This window comes from Camelina sativa, chromosome 16, assembly GCF_030686135.1.
Source record: "Camelina sativa cultivar CO46 ecotype springtype chromosome 16, ASM3068613v1".
In the NCBI taxonomy this organism is placed as follows: Eukaryota; Viridiplantae; Streptophyta; class Magnoliopsida; order Brassicales; family Brassicaceae; genus Camelina; species Camelina sativa.
In genome coordinates, this window is record NC_141895.1 from 25568936 (window position 1) to 25586270 (window position 17335).

At 35.3% G+C, this 17335-nt stretch overlaps 5 protein-coding genes and 1 long non-coding RNA gene across 9 annotated transcripts; 3 read left to right on the forward strand and 3 right to left on the reverse strand.

Annotated features, from left to right (window-relative positions):
* Positions 1-99: 99 nt before the first annotated feature.
* LOC104751946 (uncharacterized) lies at positions 100-2710 on the forward strand. The gene is made up of 9 exons (XM_010474007.2): positions 100-393; positions 517-661; positions 756-924; positions 1028-1286; positions 1380-1468; positions 1582-1764; positions 1847-1932; positions 2052-2136; positions 2214-2710. The coding sequence occupies exons 1-9, from the start codon at positions 195-197 to the stop codon at positions 2346-2348; spliced, it is 1350 nt and encodes a 449-aa protein (XP_010472309.1). The 5' UTR covers positions 100-194; the 3' UTR covers positions 2349-2710.
* Positions 2566-4306, reverse strand: P4H13 (2-oxoglutarate (2OG) and Fe(II)-dependent oxygenase superfamily protein). Its single transcript, XM_010474006.3, has 8 exons — positions 4032-4306; positions 3854-3946; positions 3609-3766; positions 3426-3528; positions 3238-3333; positions 3088-3153; positions 2889-3008; positions 2566-2805 (listed from the first exon to the last, which is right to left on the reverse strand). The coding sequence occupies exons 1-8, from the start codon at positions 4143-4145 to the stop codon at positions 2722-2724; spliced, it is 834 nt and encodes a 277-aa protein (XP_010472308.2). The 5' UTR covers positions 4146-4306; the 3' UTR covers positions 2566-2721.
* A 4455-nt stretch (positions 4307-8761) lies between these two features.
* LOC104751947 (uncharacterized) lies at positions 8762-11057 on the reverse strand. Its single transcript, XM_010474008.3, is given in 2 exon segments — positions 8762-9062; positions 9065-11057. Coding segments are annotated over 2 exon segments (2046 nt in total). The 5' UTR covers positions 10893-11057; the 3' UTR covers positions 8762-8844.
* A 1455-nt stretch (positions 11058-12512) lies between these two features.
* Positions 12513-13074, forward strand: LOC109129406 (uncharacterized). Its single transcript, XM_019237556.2, has one exon. The coding sequence runs from the start codon at positions 12578-12580 to the stop codon at positions 12842-12844; it is 267 nt and encodes an 88-aa protein (XP_019093101.2). The 5' UTR covers positions 12513-12577; the 3' UTR covers positions 12845-13074.
* Positions 13075-13153: 79 nt separating this feature from the next.
* LOC147925950 (uncharacterized) lies at positions 13154-15407 on the reverse strand. 4 transcript variants are annotated; one of them, XR_015585091.1, is made up of 6 exons: positions 14851-15402; positions 14403-14464; positions 14200-14310; positions 14062-14106; positions 13862-13938; positions 13154-13735 (listed from the first exon to the last, which is right to left on the reverse strand). It is a non-coding gene; the product is annotated as an uncharacterized LOC147925950 (long non-coding RNA). The 4 variants fall into 4 exon arrangements; XR_015585092.1 differs by having other exon boundaries at positions 13154-13938; positions 14403-14621; positions 14851-15407; XR_015585093.1 differs by having other exon boundaries at positions 13154-13938; positions 14403-14634; positions 14851-15407.
* A 225-nt stretch (positions 15408-15632) lies between these two features.
* LOC104713754 (uncharacterized) lies at positions 15633-16226 on the forward strand. The gene has a single exon (XM_010430954.3). It carries the CDS (start codon positions 15709-15711, stop codon positions 15973-15975), a length of 267 nt encoding a protein of 88 aa, XP_010429256.2. The 5' UTR covers positions 15633-15708; the 3' UTR covers positions 15976-16226.
* The last annotated feature ends 1109 nt before the right edge of the window (positions 16227-17335 follow it).

Below are 17335 nucleotides of genomic sequence, written 5' to 3' on the forward strand. Positions count from 1 at the left end.
TTTTTTTTTTATTCTAGATAATTCGACTTTTCACTTATTGGGCCTTAAGGCCTTTTTGGTTGCATATGTGTTGGGCCTATTTGTTAAACTTTATGAGTTTTATTATCATCAGCAAGATCTCAAATCCCACTCTCTTCTCCGACGTTTTTGTTTTCATTCTCCGGCGACTTTACCGGTGTGAAATTTTGGAATCGATGGGTGTCGTAATTGAGACTATTATCTGGGAACCAAGCTCAAGTTTCTTCGTCTTCTTCTTCGTTTCCACATTTTTATCGATACTTCTGTTTCCTTACTTGGCTAAGAACAGAACTTTTGGTACCTTTGATCATTCTGTTTCCTCTTCTTTCGCTCGGTTCCAGAGATGGTTTCTAGCTATCTACACTCTATCTTCAGGTATATCTACAAATGGGTCTTCACAATTTTATCTCTTTCTTCATAAAGCTTTCATTTTTTTTTTTTTTGCCTTTTCTCTTCAATCTAAAGTGGATCCTTTGCTACAAATTTGGATTTTTACAGTGATGGAAGGTTTATGGTCTGTGTATGGAGAATTGGTGTTATCATCTTATGGTTTAAGTAAGGAATCAATGGTTTTTTATCTCTGTGTTGCCTATTCGACTGCTCTTGTTCTCGGTCCTTTACTTGGTGTGATTTCTGATCTCATGTAAGTAGCTTTTTACTACAATGTTGATCATAGCTAACCTTAAAAATAAAAAATCCAATGGTGCTCGGTATTGATAATAGCGAAACTTTTGTAGGGGTCAGAAGAGAATTTGTCTACTCTTTTGTGTATTGCACTTCGTTGTTGGTGTGTGGAAGAGGGTTACAATGAGTCCTAGTGCTTGGTTTGCAAATATTTGTCTCTCTCTTGCTGGTCTTGTATATTCGTTTGGGTTTGAGACTTGGCTAGTTGTGGAACATGAAAAGGTAATTGATTCGCCTCAGCATTTGAGTTTTTTTATCATTAGAGAACACAAAGTTATGATTTTTTTAGTAATGTTATTGTTATGTGTGTCTTGTACCTTTGTAGCAAAGTCAGAGGAATGACTCGTTAAATGAAACATTCTGGTTGATGACTTTCCTTGAGTCTGCATCTTTACTAGGAGGTCAAGTTCTAGCAAATTGGCTTGTAGATGAAAATGTTCAGCATGGTATTGCATCGTCTGCTATGGCGTCTTTGTTATTGTCTGTTGTGGCCATTGTTTGTATTGTCCAGACTGCGAAAGAGCCTTTGAAGACCCTCCCATTTAGGGATTATTCTGTAGCTTTCTATGCATATGTTCTTGGTGGTAAGGGTTTCTCCATTTCAATTCACATATTTAAATTAAACTTGTAACAAAAATTCAGAGTTTAAGTTAAGTTTGCTTGTCAATTTGAATCAGATAAAAGAATATGGTTCCTGGGAACTGCACAAGCCTGCCTCCAGTTTTCCACTGCAGTCTTTTGGATTCTTTGGGCACCAACCATCGTGGTATGATCAAGCTTTCTATTGATCCATTATCATTTTAGACGAGATAATTATTTCTTCGAAAATGCAATGATCTTTTCCTTTCTTATATTAAAAAGTATGTTATGTTGGGTCAGGCTGATGGGCGAGAAGTAAATCTAGGATTAATATATCCATGTTTCTTGGGTTCAAGAATGCTTGGGAGTACAGTATTCCCATGGCTTATGAGTGGACAATCATTGCTACGTCTTGAAGATTGCTTAGTGTACATATATGCAATACTTGGGATTGTGTTTTCTATTGTAGCCTATGATTATCAGGTAACTTATTTGCTAGTTTCAGTAAATACTTGTTGCTTCTTATGGAAGGCCTCTCTCACACATTAAAAACCGTATCCTGCAGGAAATCCGAATCTTAGTAGTACTTTTCTGCTTATTTCATGGCTGTGCTGGACTTGCCCTGCCATTGCTTGCAAGACTAAGAACAATGTAATGCTCTTATGTACATAGACTAGTTCACATTTTTCAGATCATTTTGAAAACACATTCTTTGTTAGTAGAAGAATCGTTCTCCTCGGTTGGTAATGGAATGCAATCTTTATTTATAGGTATGTGCCAAATGAATTGCGTGGCGGGATGATAAGCCTCTCTCAAGTCCCAGCTAATGCAGCTATTTTGTTTTGCTTAATACAGGTATGTGCCATAAAAAAATACTGTTGTTAAGCTATTTTTCCTCTGTTTCAGTCGCCTTAATGATCTTAATATTGCAGAGAGGGTACTCTAACAAGATTGAGAACTCAACAATGATGGCTTTTGGTGCCATTTCTTTATTCACTGCATCTGGTTGTATATACTTATTGAGACGATGGGGAAAGTCACCACATCAAGATTGGCACAAACTATGATCCTGAGTAAGCTGTTGTCTCTGGTTATGAGACATATGCGGAAGCAGGACAAGGCAAATCAAAGACAAATCTGCATGTTTCCTAACAATATTCAGGTTCGTATGTAATCTTGTGTTGAATAGTCTCACTTCGATTTTGTAGCAGCATGAAGTGAGCTATAACACACAAACCTGGAAGCTCAAAGATGCAGTGAAAGCAGTATAAGAGGTCTGATTCGTTAGTTTTGAGAGGATTCTATTATTTTGAATGATTGTTTTCTTTTTTTGTTCTATTCATATCTTATCAAGATCATCTCCTTTGGACCTTTTAGGCATTATTGTTGTACAAGTAAATATGAATGAAAATGAATTTTTTTATCAGAAGTACAAAGTCTTCAATCATAAATTTGGTCTCGTATCCATTTGGTGGCAACCCATTTCTCACCCTTAATAACAGGACAGCTTCCATGGAGAGATGTCTGCAACAACAAAACCATATTTTGTGAAAGATCAAACATTCTATGTCTGAAATTGGGGTTTCTTGATTGTCTGAAACACTTACCTGATCGATTGTTTTGTTTGGGAACAAATTGTAGAAGAAAATGGCGTCGCCTTGTCGCGGCTTTACTTTCAGACCAATACACTTCTCATAATCATAACTTCCATTCATGTTTCTCCCATTCTGCTTCCTCAAAACCAATCTTGTTTTACAACCAGAGTACCCTAAGCATGTTAAACCGAAAGAACAAAACAATGATTACCTCGAATGGGAACATTGTCTCTCGACCTTCTTCAACAGTTGATAAGAACAATAAGAAAGTCACAAGCTGCATTCACAGGTTGATTGGAGGATCAACAGATGGTAGTTTTGAAGTCCGGAGCAGGGAAACTAAATTAAGTTGCTTACTTACCCTTTGGCTTATCTGAGGACCATACTCAGCTGGATTGAAAGCATCATAATGTGAATCATACTTCTGGCCAAGCTGATACCTCAAGATGTTGAATGACTAGAGAAAGAAAAAAAAACACATGGAAGGTCTTATTCATAAGTAGAAAACCACACATGTTCTTGGACGTTTTGGAATATATATCTGCTTACTTCGTAATAATCACTAGGGATTCTTGTGGCTGAAGCAATTTTCTCTTCGATGGCATCTAAAAGCCCGGACTCATCTTCATCAGCACCGATGAACACTCCAGTGCTGCATTTGAAAAATGTTCATTGATCAAATGCTCTCTAGCTAGCCACTGAACTGATCTTATGTAAGTTTTTTCTTAAAACCTGGTTCTAACGTTTCGAGTGGTATCTGCCGTTTCGCCTTTCCTTAAAGCAAGCTTAGAAGGCTTAAGCTTAGGCTTTGCCATATCGACTATGGCTTCACATTGTTGTTTAGTTGCGAAATTCCTCAAGTAAAAAACTCGAGGATTCCAGCTTAAAACCTAATCAAAAACATGTACCAAAATCATCTATACTTGTGAATCTATTATTATTATTTGATATTGTCACATATTTGAGAAGTAACTGACCTGAAAAGGAATGTTGTTAGGGACAGAACCATGATCTAAAGATTCAGTTTCCTCGTTTACAGATCTTCGTGTTGGAATGTCACTGTAATGTCTCTGTAGCAAATAAAACAGAGTTATGAAAGAGCTTCAACGGAACTCGATCGAAGAATATTAAGAGAGAAAGATAACAAAAGAAGACCTGAGAGAGAAGAATGAAGAAGGAGAAACCAATGATGGCGAAAAGAAAGCAAAACGCAATGAAAATGTAAGGAAACCCTAGCTGCTGCTTCTTCTCTTTGCCATAAGATCTCATCTCTCTGTCGACGGCGGGAACTTGAATTCTGAAACAGAGAGAGAGAGAGAGACAAAAAGAGAGAGAGATAAAGATGAGTAAAGGTGACTACACGTCATTAAGTCATCTTCTCAGTTTCTAATGTAGATTCTCTATGGGACATTTGTCTCCCTTTAAAAACTTTCCTGTCTTTTAGATTCGAACTTAATGTTTTTTTTCATAGTTGTGTTTTTTTTTTTTTTTTTTTTTTTTTATGTTTTACATTATCAATGTGATTATATAAATTAAAAATCAAAATTTACTTTTTACTCAAATCAAATGTAATAGACATTTAAGTCTAAATGAATTTATGCTAATAATAACTTTTTTTTGTTAAAAAAAAAACCCTAATTCTCTCCCACCTCTCTCCTCTCTAAAAAAACAAAACCGCCGCTATTGCTTTTGCCCAACGTCCGGTGGCTTTATTGCCCCGACGTTGTGCCTCTTTTGTGCTTAATTGCTTTTTCTCTTTGTCTCTGTCTTTGTTTGGCCTTGGATTGTCTTCTCTTGCTGGTTCAGTGAAGTCTCTCCCTTTCTTTGAAGATCCAGATCTGATTCGGTTTCGATGCTCGATGGTGCTTAATCGAGGGGTTTCTTATCACAGGAAAGTGGGTTTGATTCTCTGTCTTGTAAGATCTCAAACTCACCAAGTTAAGCGTGTTTGGTATATCTCATGTTTGCTTGATGGTGGCTTTAGTTGTTGTTGTTTGTGGGATTAGTATAGTGTTTTGTTGGGTCTTAGGCTCCTTTTCTTAGAGGTCTTTCTAGGGTTTGTATGGCGTTGCCATGGGTTCCTTTAAGGTTCTTTGTGGTACATTAGGCATGAACTGTTGGATTTGGCTCGGGTTTTTGGATTTGATCTTGGATCTTTGCTCTACCTCTGCTTCTAGTCCTCTTGCTGGGTTGTGTTTGTGAGTTTCTCTGGGTTCGCTCTCGATGTGAGCCATTTGGATGGTATTTTGTTGCTGAGTCACCTACTAGCCTATCTTTGAGTTTCCTTGTGAAGTTTTGGAGTTAGGTTTTAGTCGAAGCAGTGGATTCGTTCTCTAGTTCTTCTCTTGCGAGGATGTCACCAATTTTATATCTGTAGGTGGCTGAAATTGGGTCGACGAAGGTCCGCGTGTAAGAACAGTTGATCTTGCGTGGCTTGTCTCCAGTCGATTTCAAGGTTTTTCTTTGTCCCTAGGGTTTCTTGCTCTCCTAGTTTGGTTGTTGAGGTGTTTGGGTAGTTGTATTTGTGTCTTTGGTCGCGTTGGTATCTTGCTTGCGTCTGGTCTGCTTCTGGTTTGGCTTCGGTTGAGGTCTTTCTGGCTTTATTGGTGCTTCCGGCGTTAAATGTTCTATAGAGAAGCTTTGCTGGAGTCTCTCGTGCCTTTGTTCAATTATAGTGTTTAGGTTTCATTCTCTCCAAAACTTTTGCTCATCTTTAGATGTTTGCTTATGAGTTTGTTTTAATCAGTTTCCCCGTGTTTTTGGGACTTTGCTTCCCTCGTTTGGCCAAATTACTCTGGGGACATTCAGTAGTCCGCCGGCTATTGTAATTTCAACTTGTATCCTTCCTCCTTATCAATAAAATCCAGATGACAAAAAAAAAAGACATTTAAGTCCAAATGGTAATCATTCTGCCAATTATCTCTATTATTAATTAGGAATATATTATATATTTAAAAAACTTCTTAATGTGTTAAAAGGACATTATGTTTGTAGTTATTTTAAAGATGTTCTCTTCAATGGTTGAATTAACAAAAAGTCCAAAACTAGTAAAAATTTGAATTATTTTCATAAACATTGGGATTCATTTCATTAAAATTGTGATATGCTGTTTTTGACTTCTTTTTTTCCCCTAACAATATTTTATCTATACAATTCTAATGTAGATTGTATTATAAATTTAAACAGTTATAAAGTGATCTATTTTTTTTATATAGGTGCTATACAGTTACGAAATCATCTATTTTTGTTTAGGTTTTTGATCCGCATTGTTTAGGACGAAAAATCTTACTTTATATTATGAGTTTAATAAGAGATAAGTTACAATTCAAACTCTGAAATCCCAAAAATATTCTTCTCTCATTGATGCTCCTAATTCTTTGTGCTCCATTGAAGCTCTGTATTAGAATCACGACAAGACACCCCCGCTGGTTTTGGGCATTATTAATTGTAACAGAAGTTGAGGATAACAAAAATTTTAAAAAGATTTGGTAAAGTTAATTTACCCTTTCTATTTGAAGAAATATCAAAATTTAAAGTTATTTTTGTAATATCCAGAAAACATATTTAAAATAATTTGAAAAGAAATTAGTATTCTTAATTTAAATATTCTAAATACTTTTACTTTGCTAAATCTTTTTAAAATTTTTGTGAATCATGCAGTCTTATGGGTTTTGTGAATCATGCAGGCCCGACCCATAGGACAAGCAAGCGAAGCCAAGGATTAGGGCATCAATTTTTTTGGAGCATATTTTAGCCCAAAAATTCTAAGCCTTATATATGTAGAATTTTTTTTTCTTTCTTTCTATATTTAGTTTTTTTATTAGATTTTTTTTTTTACACATACAAAAAGTATTAATAAGTTCAAGTTCTATATAAGAAAACAATATATTATTTATGTAGATATATCCAATTTACAGATGAAGTTTTATTAGGTTTATGAAAAATATTCTCTCCTCTTCTTCTTTTTTTCCACAAATTTTTTTTTTTGCTAAATATGTAAAATTCATATAAATGAAGAATAGGCTATACAAAAGTATCTCCTACAGAAAAAGTAACCTCGGCAAAAAAAAATTAAAACAAGGTTACAATAGAGTTAGGAAAGTGATTTGGGTGATTTAACGAAACCAAAGTGAGACGAGTTGTTGCCAGCGTCGTCTAGGTCCTCTTGCAGTGATTATAAGCCTTATCTCGCTGTCGATGAATGAGAATAGGATCTGGGAGGCAAGCCTGCGGGCGTTGTGAAGGATATTGTTTCGGTTTCTCCAGAGATTATAGACCACTACTTGTGAATTGAGCTTTCGCAGCAGCGAGGGAGCAATTGTAGTAGAGCGTCGAGTCCATGAGAGAAGTTCTGTCCAGGAGCAAAACAATCTCTAGCTGGGGCAAATTCTGCTGAAAACCAAACTCCACACTTGTGCTGAGAATTCGCACACCAGTAAAATATGATCCCGTGTCTCTGAGGGGATGGAGCAAAAACAATAGACATCCACTTGTATCTGCCCCCAAGCCAAGAGCCGATTCCGAGTAGGTAGTCTATTGAGATGGCTAACCCACATGTTGAAAGCATATTTTGGGACCACTCCTTTGAACCAAACCGAAGAAGACCATACTTGCTTAGCTGCACACGGTCTGAGAGCTTCCCACTTTTCCACAAAATTTATCTCATATTTTTAATTGTTGGTGAATGATCATTAGATTAATGTTAACTAAACTTGTTGTTAATGAGTTTTAAAGTAAAATTTTATTTAGAAAAACAAATTTATAACTCTAATAAAAAAAATTCATATTAGAAGAGTTTTGAAACAATAACGAGTGATTAGGCAATATAATATTTATTTTCATATAAAATATTAAATGAACATAAAAAGACAAAGAAAAATGAAAAAAGGGAGCAAGCAAAAAGAACATATTTAGGTTTGTTGATTTAAAATCTAAATTATGAAAATAATTTTTTTATATACAATAATAAACATAGTATTTAATTTTTTTAATTTTTTTTGGTTTAGGGCATCTAAAATTTTCTGACTGGCCGTGGAATCATGTTGTAGAACAGGTTAAAGTTGATCTACTAATACAAAATATTTTAGTCTGATTTCAAATGAGTTAACGAAATGTGTTACACTAATCTTAACCGGTCATACACAAAAAAATATGATCTATATAAAATTATAAAATCTAAATATCAATCAAAACATATTAAAACAAACATAAAATAAAACATATATTTTTATTTAATGATTATTTCAAAAAATTGTCTCGCGATAGAACGCATGTTAAAATGTAGTAAAATTCAAATGGAACAACGTCATTTATTGGCATCATGTGACATCCTAGTAAATATTTGTTATCGATTTGATGGTTTTTTTTATCGGATTTTGATTGTTCTAAAAAATTCAAAATTTACAAATGTTTATATAATATATATTAGGAACGACTCAAAATTTATGTGTACTGATACAACTGAGTCCATGGAGGAATAGGTTGTTTTCCATCATAGTCACCTGAGGAGTTGCCATCCTGATCGTCGCATTGCTTCTTCTTATTTTTCACATAAATCATTCCAACTTCTTGACTTATCAAAAGAAACTTCACCTAATTATACCTATATTAAAAGCTATAAAAGGAAGAGTGAAGATAGAATTCACTCCTTCCAAAGAAAAAATTTGGCCACAAGAAGAAGGGGAGACCGGAGACTGAACAATTAAAGGTTGCTAGGATAACTGGTTTTCATGAGTAAAATCAAACATATCTAGAGAAAACAAAAGAAATTGCAAAGGGATAAAAGACAGGACTAACCGGAATTATAATATCGTATCGGAAAAAAAAGATGAGATGAAATTACTCTCTAAAGGATTCTAAAGAAAGAGAGCGAAGGCCAACCCAAGTTTTAGAGCAAATACGTAAGTATGAAAACACACGAAATATTACACGTAATAAAATAAATAAAAAGATATCCGATGTTTTTTTTTTACCGATCACCATATGTAATAAGGCAGATTAGACAATACAAATCACAGTAAAAATTATCTTGGTACTTGAATACCGAAGTGTCAGTACAACGTACATGACATTTAGAGCAAAACGGTCGAGTGTTACCATCGTTAAGAGCAATTTCAATCTCTCCTTCTTTTCCGAGGAAATGTTGAGGTTTCATGTACATGTCTATTCCCAACAAGCATTTCACTATTGAGTGACTCTACAAGAGTCACATGTATAGAACCACTCGCTTTCATCTAATTTTGATTCACATATCTCACACCAGCATTGACCACTTGTTGTACCCTTTTCTCCATAGCAAAGAGTGAGTGGATGGCTATCGTGCTTGTAGTGTGCTACACTTGGCAAAGTAGCACATTTAACTCCCAAAAAGGAATCGCAGATCACACATTCTAGGTACTTACGTGAACATGGATTACTACAACCGATACATTCTCCTTTGGTCAAATTGATGTAGATGGGGTGATTAGGATGGCTCTCATGGATCGATGTATCTGGAACGAAAGCACACTTGACGTCTAGCTGAAAGTTACAAAACTCTACATCGCAACTGTACACGAAACCCGAACTATGTCGGCAACAAGCACTGCAAGAAAACATCCCTTCAACATCATGACCACCTACACTAAGCTGATGGAGGGAGGGGTCACTTTTGTTGAGGATAAGCGGATGCTTGTGTAGTGGATGATGTTGTATGCGAGGAAGGCATGTACATGCTTCGTGCAGAACAAAGTGGCAGTCCAAACAACAGTAGAAAGCATCATAAATCGATATTGGAAGGCAGCAAGCCTTACAAAACTTCTTTGCACCGCGTTGGCTACCCTTCCCGTGGAGTTTTAGATGACATTTATGAGTGAAATGCTGTATCGTCTCCTCATCAATTCTTTTGAATGGCTCGATAACTTCTTCTGTTTCTTCAGGCACATCTTCGAGATCTTTGCCGTCCCACACTTTTTTATTCGTCGCACATTTAGAATGGGCACCATAGCAACATCCCTTAGTGCAAGAATAATGTCCGTAGCTAACGTCAATGGTTTTGCGACAAACTCCACAAGAAAAATCACCAGAAAGAAGAGAGGAAATGAGAGACAGGCGGTGTTGGTGGCGGGTGATCTTAATGACACGAGGTAAATTTATACATGTTCTGTGAACCATGTAGTTACAAGGAAGACAAGCGTAAACTGGATCATGAGCGTCATTGAGAGGTAACCCACAAACATCACAAGGCAAAGGAAATCGTCTAGGAAAGAGAGTGAGAGGGTGGCTGTGGCTCTTTGGGTGGGTGATAGTGAGAGGTGGTGGCTTTATTGTACAAGTGAAATTGAGGCTGAAGTTGCAAACAGAACAATGATAGTATATATCTTCGAAACGTTTCTGACAACATTTGCATTTTCCATAATATATATCTGATGAATAGGCAACATCATCATCATCATCATCATCAGGACTATCATCATCATCATCATCATCATCGTCATCCTCATCATCATCATCATCATCAGAAAAAGGGCCAAAAAAACGAGCACGGCGACGAAGAAGACCCCCACGACCACCAAAATAACCTTCTGATTCTGAGGACGACGACGATTCTCCCCATTCTTGAGGTATCTTAGAGGTATCAAAATTAGGATCCAGGGAAATAAGCGTGAGTGGGTGAGAAAGGTGAAGAGGGTGTTTCATCTTTTGTGGTAACACGTGACAGCCTCTGTGGAATTCCAAATTGCAAAGGGGACAAAAGTAATAATACCTTTTTCCCTCCAAGTGTTTGCCTTTGCACCCGAAGCACTCAGAGAGACGAGGATGAATCGGTAAACGGCGGCGTTGGAGCTTATGCGGTTCAACCGGATCTGACACAGGGCAAATCTCTTTAGATCTCGGCCACGGCTGTTGCGAAATGTTGCTGCTATGGCGACGGCCAAACCTTTGCCTTACAGATCGCTTTACATGTCTAGATCGTAGCTTGTCCAGGCGGGGGCAGAACCTGATTACGGGAAGCTTCTTCTCATGTAGTGGTGCCATATGGATTTGCGTTTGTTTACTAGAGAGGAAGAAGCCAAGTTTTCATCGCTTTCTAATATCCTTCCAGAGTCTTTCTATCTTGAGGCTCGCACGTTCACTATTTTAGTTCAACTAATTCGATGCTTCCAGCTCTAATCTTGGTTTTAAATCGTTCAGTTTGTGAAGACCAATAATTTTGTTATTAGTTTCAATGATACAAAGACAACCACCCTTTATATTTTTATATTTGATTGTTAATATAAAAATATAAAAATGTTGATGGGACATCTCCTAGTTTATTTAGTATTTCCCGTAGGATACTACTAGTTTTAGAAGAAGATATATGGGTAGTAGTAGTTTTACTGACGTCCACTCTCCCTTTTCTCTTACTAAGTTTTTCCTTTACCGAAGAGAGAAGTAACAACCTCTCGTCTCTCTTTTTATTTCTAGTATAAATTATTATTATACATACATATATAATATAACAATATTGTATTTTTGTGTTATTTTGTATAACAAAAGGTTATATTTAGAAGTTGTAACAATTTTTAAAAACATTAAGCTATTTATTATATAAATAATAAGTTGCATTAGATGTAAAAATATATATATTTTTAAATAAATTTTACATTTTATTCAAAAAAAAATATATTTAATATATTTTGTGAAGAAAATGGCAAATGTTACTCGGACAGTCGGACACTTGGACTTATCAGCATTATTTGCTAATGGAGCAAAATCTTTTACCAATGACCCATTATTAAGAGTTCGGTTCGTGTTGGGTTTCTCGATTCATTACCAAAAGAGTGAAATAAGCCTCCTTCAAGAAAACATGAATCATAAGACCATTGAATCATAAGACCATGTACAATGGTTTATAAATTCAACATCCTACACATTAACTTTTAACACTCTACATCATTTTCTCTTTCTTCCATCTAATCATTCAATATTCAAATCAATTTTAACTTTTCCAATAATTTTGTTTAATAAAATTCAACACCTTATCCCATTATTTTCATTTTATATTTTTATTTTTACTTAATTTGATAACAATACATTTATAATAATAATTAATAGAATTTAAAAATAAAAAAGGATAGTTAGTAGAATTTGTTGGGATCCATTCAAAAAAAAAGTGAAATAAACAAAAATTTATTAGAAAAGAATTAGGAAAATATAGTAAAAATTATGGTTTTTTTGTCGGAATAAAATAAACCAAATCTCTATTTATAGAGTTTAAAAAATGATGAATTTTAATATAAAAATTATTTTATAAAAGAGTTATTTACTACATAATAATTAATTTTAAATGATAAAATAAAAAAATGTTCGAAACTTTCGCTCTCCAATAAAAATACAATATATGTCCCTCTCTCAAAAAAAAATTTCAGAAAAAAGAAAACAAAACTTGAGCTTTCACGTGTTTGTAGGGCCCAAAATTTCAGTTTCAAACTGTTGAATTGTTTCATCAAGAATTAATCATTTTTTCTTTTTTTCGACACCTTCATTGCAGTCAGTTGAATAATTTTTTCGAACACCTCCATTGTGGATGGTCTAACATAAAAGCCACGTAGGTCTCAAGGAGCTCCATAATTGCCACGTTTATAGCACGCGTCGGAAACATACGCGCCATACGTGTTCCATATAAGCAAAGAGTGTAAACCTCTCATCCGCGGCATGAATTAGCAAACGGGGAAACAAATATGGAAGATCAGAAAAAGCCACCAACGACGGAGCAAGAAGTTAAAAACGACGTTGAGTCTATCAAGAGCCCATACTTGAACTATGATAACTTGGAAGATTACAAGATGAAAGGTTACGGAGCCGAAGGCCACCAAGAGCCTAAGCTCGGCATGGGAGGTGGAGCCACCGATGCTCCCACTCCTTCAGGGGGCGTTGGCCGTGGTGGAGGTGCTGCATCGACGGATCTTTCCTCCACCGGTGCCATCAACCGTCAGGGAGTTCCGTGAAGGAAGAAAAAAACTTGGTTATGGGTTTGTGGGATCGCCAATAAACACTAAAATGTAGCTTAGTTTGTCCAATAAACTGATCTTGTTTCGTTTCTTTTAACGTGTTTTTGATGTAAGTTTGCTTAGACTATCCTCATTGGTTTAGTTTCTTAGTTGTTTCTTAAGGCATATTTAATAAGAAAAAAAAGAGAAGAAACTTTGCTAAGAGTTAAGGAAAATTTTGTTGATTATTGGTAGAACCAAATTTAAGGGTTTCTTAATAATAAATATAGTAAAATAATAATTAATATCTTAAAATATTCAAAATTATTTTATATATCAAAGAAACATATTTTATTAAGAAAAACATAAAATAACATACAACATTTTAAATTATTACACAAAACATTAAAAAACAAAAACATAAAACACACCATGAAATAAAATATAGAAACATATTTAATTAAAACATGAAACATAATTAATATCCAAATTTAGTCCACAAATGTTCAATTAAATCAAGTTTCAATTGGTCATGCACTTCTCTATCACGGATTATTATTTGACCATTCAACACGTTGCTAATATTTGAATTCATATTGATAGAATATGAAAGATCCACACCCTCTGCTTGTGGGAAATCAGAAACCTCAGCTTGACTGTATCCATCTCGTTCATTTTCGACAATCATATTGTGGAGTATGATACACGCCCTCATAATCAATCCCACTTGGTCTTTATCCCATAAAAGACATGGATTTTTAATGACCGCGAATCTAGCTTGTAGGACACCGAACGCACGCTCAACATCTTTTCGGTAGCTTTCTTGGCGGTCAGCAAATAAAGATGCTTTTGGAGTCTGTGGTAGTGGTATGGATTGAATAAACGTTGGCCATTTTGGATAAATACCGTCTGTCAGATAGTAAGTCAAATTGTACTCTCTGCCGTTAACGTAGTAAGTAACTTGTGGAGCTTGACCATAAAGTATATCATCAAAGACAGGAGATCGATCAAGAACATTGATATCGTTAAAAGTACCTGGAGACCCAAAAAACGCGTGCCATATCCAGAGATCATACGACGCGACCGCCTCTAAAACAATTCAAAACTCAAAACTGAAACCAAAATGATTAGTATAACTTCTGATCAGTATCCCTATAGAGCTTTTTGTCACACAACCTAAAAAATACTATATTTTAAGTTGAAAGATATATAACAAACATTAATTTAAAGCTTACTTGTCCACAGTTACTAAACAAGGCAGCAAGACCCTCCTCAGTCACCTAAAATCACAAAACAGATTTGTTATACATTGATGCAACTTAACTAGAATCCGTTCCACACAACCTTAACAGAGAGTACTAATAAAAACTTACACTCTGGTCAATGTCAGAAACATACACTGTTCTTCTAATACTATCCTATCTTTGAGCCTTAGAAATCCTCCCAGTCAACCTCCTCCTCCCTTGGCTATAATTGTTTCTTCTCTGTAATAACAAAAACATCAATAAAACAGAATATAAAGCAAGCACATTTAACCAAAGTTTAAAGCTTTAACAACAAACAGAATTATTTTTACCTTCCTGGTATTATCATCCTTCTTGGCATCAGATTCAAATTCTTCACCTGATTGCTTCTTGGCTGTAGCAAAATCGTCAGCAGAGAGAAATTGATTAGGTTTCCCAACCTGATTGTTCTTCTTAGGGTTGTAGTAAGAAGGGAAAAACTCCTTGGCATCCAAAACGTAAAGGAAGAAACTTTGATTCAATCGGTTTCAGATACACAAACCCAATTCAACCTATTATGAGAATCTAACAAAGAGATTAATCAAAATTCACCAACAACAACTTCATCAGTGAATAATAAGATGAGGAGATTAAGAAGTGTTACAAACACTTCACCGAAAATTAATCTAAGTTTCCCAGATCAACCGAAATTGTCTCACAAACAAAAGACATAATTAAATTAAAATTGAGACAATTTTCAAATAAACAAATAACAATTACTAGACATGCAAGAACAATTACCTGAACAAATCGAATGGCTTGAATCTTCCCCAAATATTAGGGTTTCGACGGATCGCTCACCACCGGAATCACATGCCCCCTGCTTCACCGGAACCAAATCGCGGCCAAATCCTAGTCCAATAGCCGTGGGAATCAACTGGAAGAGAAGCAATCAGTTTCCGGAATCGAAGGAAGAAGAGATTCAAGCTGAAATCGCGAAAAGTCTCGAGAGAGAGAGAGAGAGAGAGAGAAAAGAGAAAAAAGGAAAGTGAAAGAGAGATGAAAAAAAAAATTAAACCCCTTCGTCCCAAATAAAACTCGACCCACTGATTTTGTGACACTTGTCCAGCAAGAGACGTTTCTTGCAATCCTAAAATAAGAAACGAATCTTGCATTTCTTAGCTTAGGTTTCAATAATTAATATTATCTACCCCTAAGAAACAAACTAAGAAACAACATAATTGTGCCGATGAGGATAGTCTTACATGCTCTGTATCTTATTCTGATACTTCAAATGATACTTTTAATACTATATATCTTTCTGATATTTTAGCCATTATTTTCCATTCCAATACCCAAGATTGTTGTCACTTGATCAGTGTCACCAAATTCTAGTCTTGTTAACTATTCTCCTTAATCAAAAGAGCCCACTAAAAAGTCCATTAAAAAGCCCATAACCTCAACAGCCGACTTCAGTTAAGAATTACCCACAAGGCCACGTAGATCTCGAGGAGCCGCGTAGTTAACGTGTCGGAATCATACGAGCCACAGTGTACTTTTAGAAGCTCAATAAAAAGCTGAGACATCTCAAGTTAAGATCCTAAAACAAATCTAAAAGCAGAAAAAAACAAAGGAAACAAACAACAACAATACACAAAAATGGAGGCTGAGAAAACACCACCGACGACGACGACACCGGCGACAACGACGGAAAAGAAAACTGGGCCAGAAGTGAAAGACAACGACTTACCAACCAATAGCCCTTACATGGCTACGGGTACTTTGGAAGATTACAAGATGAAAGCTTATGGAGCTGAAGGCCATCAAGAGCCTACGCCTGGTCTAGGTGGTGGCACCACCGATGCTCCTACTCCTTCAGGCGACGCACCTGCCGACGCCACCACCACCGCTGCGAAAGCTCCCTGAATAAAGAAAGACTCATAATTTATGGGTTTTAGTTGGATCGTTGGAGAAAATAACCCAAACTTGTCGTATGTTCAATAACTGATCCAGCTTCGTTTTTTCTTAACGTTTTTATGGGTTAATTAAAAATTTATTTGCGTGTAATGCTCAGTGCTAAAAATAATTACCGAGTTTCATAAGATAAAACATTATCATATGTTTTTGTAAGAAATGAAGTTGTAATGATTTAGTGATTAATGTTATCTTCATTCCTATTCGAGAGGTCCAATGTTATTCAATTTTATCTCAATCTACGCTTTTAAGTATGGGTGTCTCAATCCAATGTTTGGTTTTGGTTTGGAATTACATGAACACTACTATCCACAACAAGATAAGAAAAATGAATTTTATATGAAACACTACTAATTCACATATGAAAACATGAATTCGTTTTTTTTTTAATTATATTTTATCAAACAACGAATTCATTTTTTATTCCCATCATTTTCTGAAGGGCCGGTGAATGATCATCATCAAGCCATGATGCTCGAAGTCGGTGGCTTTGTGACTTGTGAGCACGATCGAATATATGGTGTGGGAATATATTATTTGCCAACGTACACGTGGTTGGTGATAGCCAAATCTTGGACATAATCTGTATATAGAATATGTGGCTCACAAATTATATGTAGTCAACCAAGAAAGTAGATTTGTAACTATATATATAGTTGGGTTATATCAATTTAATATTATATAGAGTTGGGTTTCTCATAATGTATTATTAGAAGACTGTATAATGTTTGAAGTCCAATAACCAAAATACACTAGCTATCTTTAGAATGATTACTTTGGTTGTACACAAAAAAAGATGTTTATTTTGGTTTGGGTCGACTAAATCAGCTTTATACGGGAACTATGATTGGTTACTGGCCTTGATTTTTTTTTTTTTTTTTTTTGTAGGAGAATCCAAGAGAATATTAATTGAAGCTAACGAATTAAAAAAAATACATATTTTAAAATAGTTCATTTTGTGCAAGAATGTGAAAAACTAAAGAAGAACTTAAATTGCCACCAAGAACCAAAAGATTATGGGCTAATATTTCATGAAAGTGTAAAAGGATAATTGTCTCAAAATATTTCTCACTATTACATCTCTTAACATTTCTATTTATATCACTTCGCAAAGAAATCCAAACACACATGAGCTTACAATAACACATTAGACTTGCTTTAGGCAGATGCTTAGCTTGTATCTTGAGTGGACATATTAGCTGCCGATATTCTTCTATTAGTCGCTATGGGGAAGGTGAGTACTCGGAAAAATCCTAATAGTCGCTATTATAGTATTATTAAGATATATTTGCTTAAATTGTTTGCAAACCCT

Bases quoted from the DNA above. Each gene is read 5' to 3' on its own strand.
- LOC104751946 (XM_010474007.2), top strand. From the start codon at position 195: ATGGGTGTCGTAATTGAGACTATTATCTGGGAACCAAGCTCAAGTTTC. The intron at 1,933-2,051 runs GTAATGCTCTTA...CTTTATTTATAG, and splicing joins CTTGCAAGACTAAGAACAAT to GTATGTGCCAAATGAATTGC. The intron at 2,137-2,213 runs GTATGTGCCATA...TTAATATTGCAG, and splicing joins TTTTGTTTTGCTTAATACAG to AGAGGGTACTCTAACAAGAT.
- P4H13 (XM_010474006.3), bottom strand. From the start codon at position 4,145: ATGAGATCTTATGGCAAAGAGAAGAAGCAGCAGCTAGGGTTTCCTTAC. The intron at 3,767-3,853 runs GTCAGTTACTTC...GTTTTTGATTAG, and splicing joins CTAACAACATTCCTTTTCAG to GTTTTAAGCTGGAATCCTCG. The intron at 3,334-3,425 runs GTAAGCAGATAT...TTCTTTCTCTAG, and splicing joins TCCCTAGTGATTATTACGAA to TCATTCAACATCTTGAGGTA.
- LOC109129406 (XM_019237556.2), top strand. From the start codon at position 12,578: ATGGAAGATCAGAAAAAGCCACCAACGACGGAGCAAGAAGTTAAAAAC.
- LOC104713754 (XM_010430954.3), top strand. From the start codon at position 15,709: ATGGAGGCTGAGAAAACACCACCGACGACGACGACACCGGCGACAACG.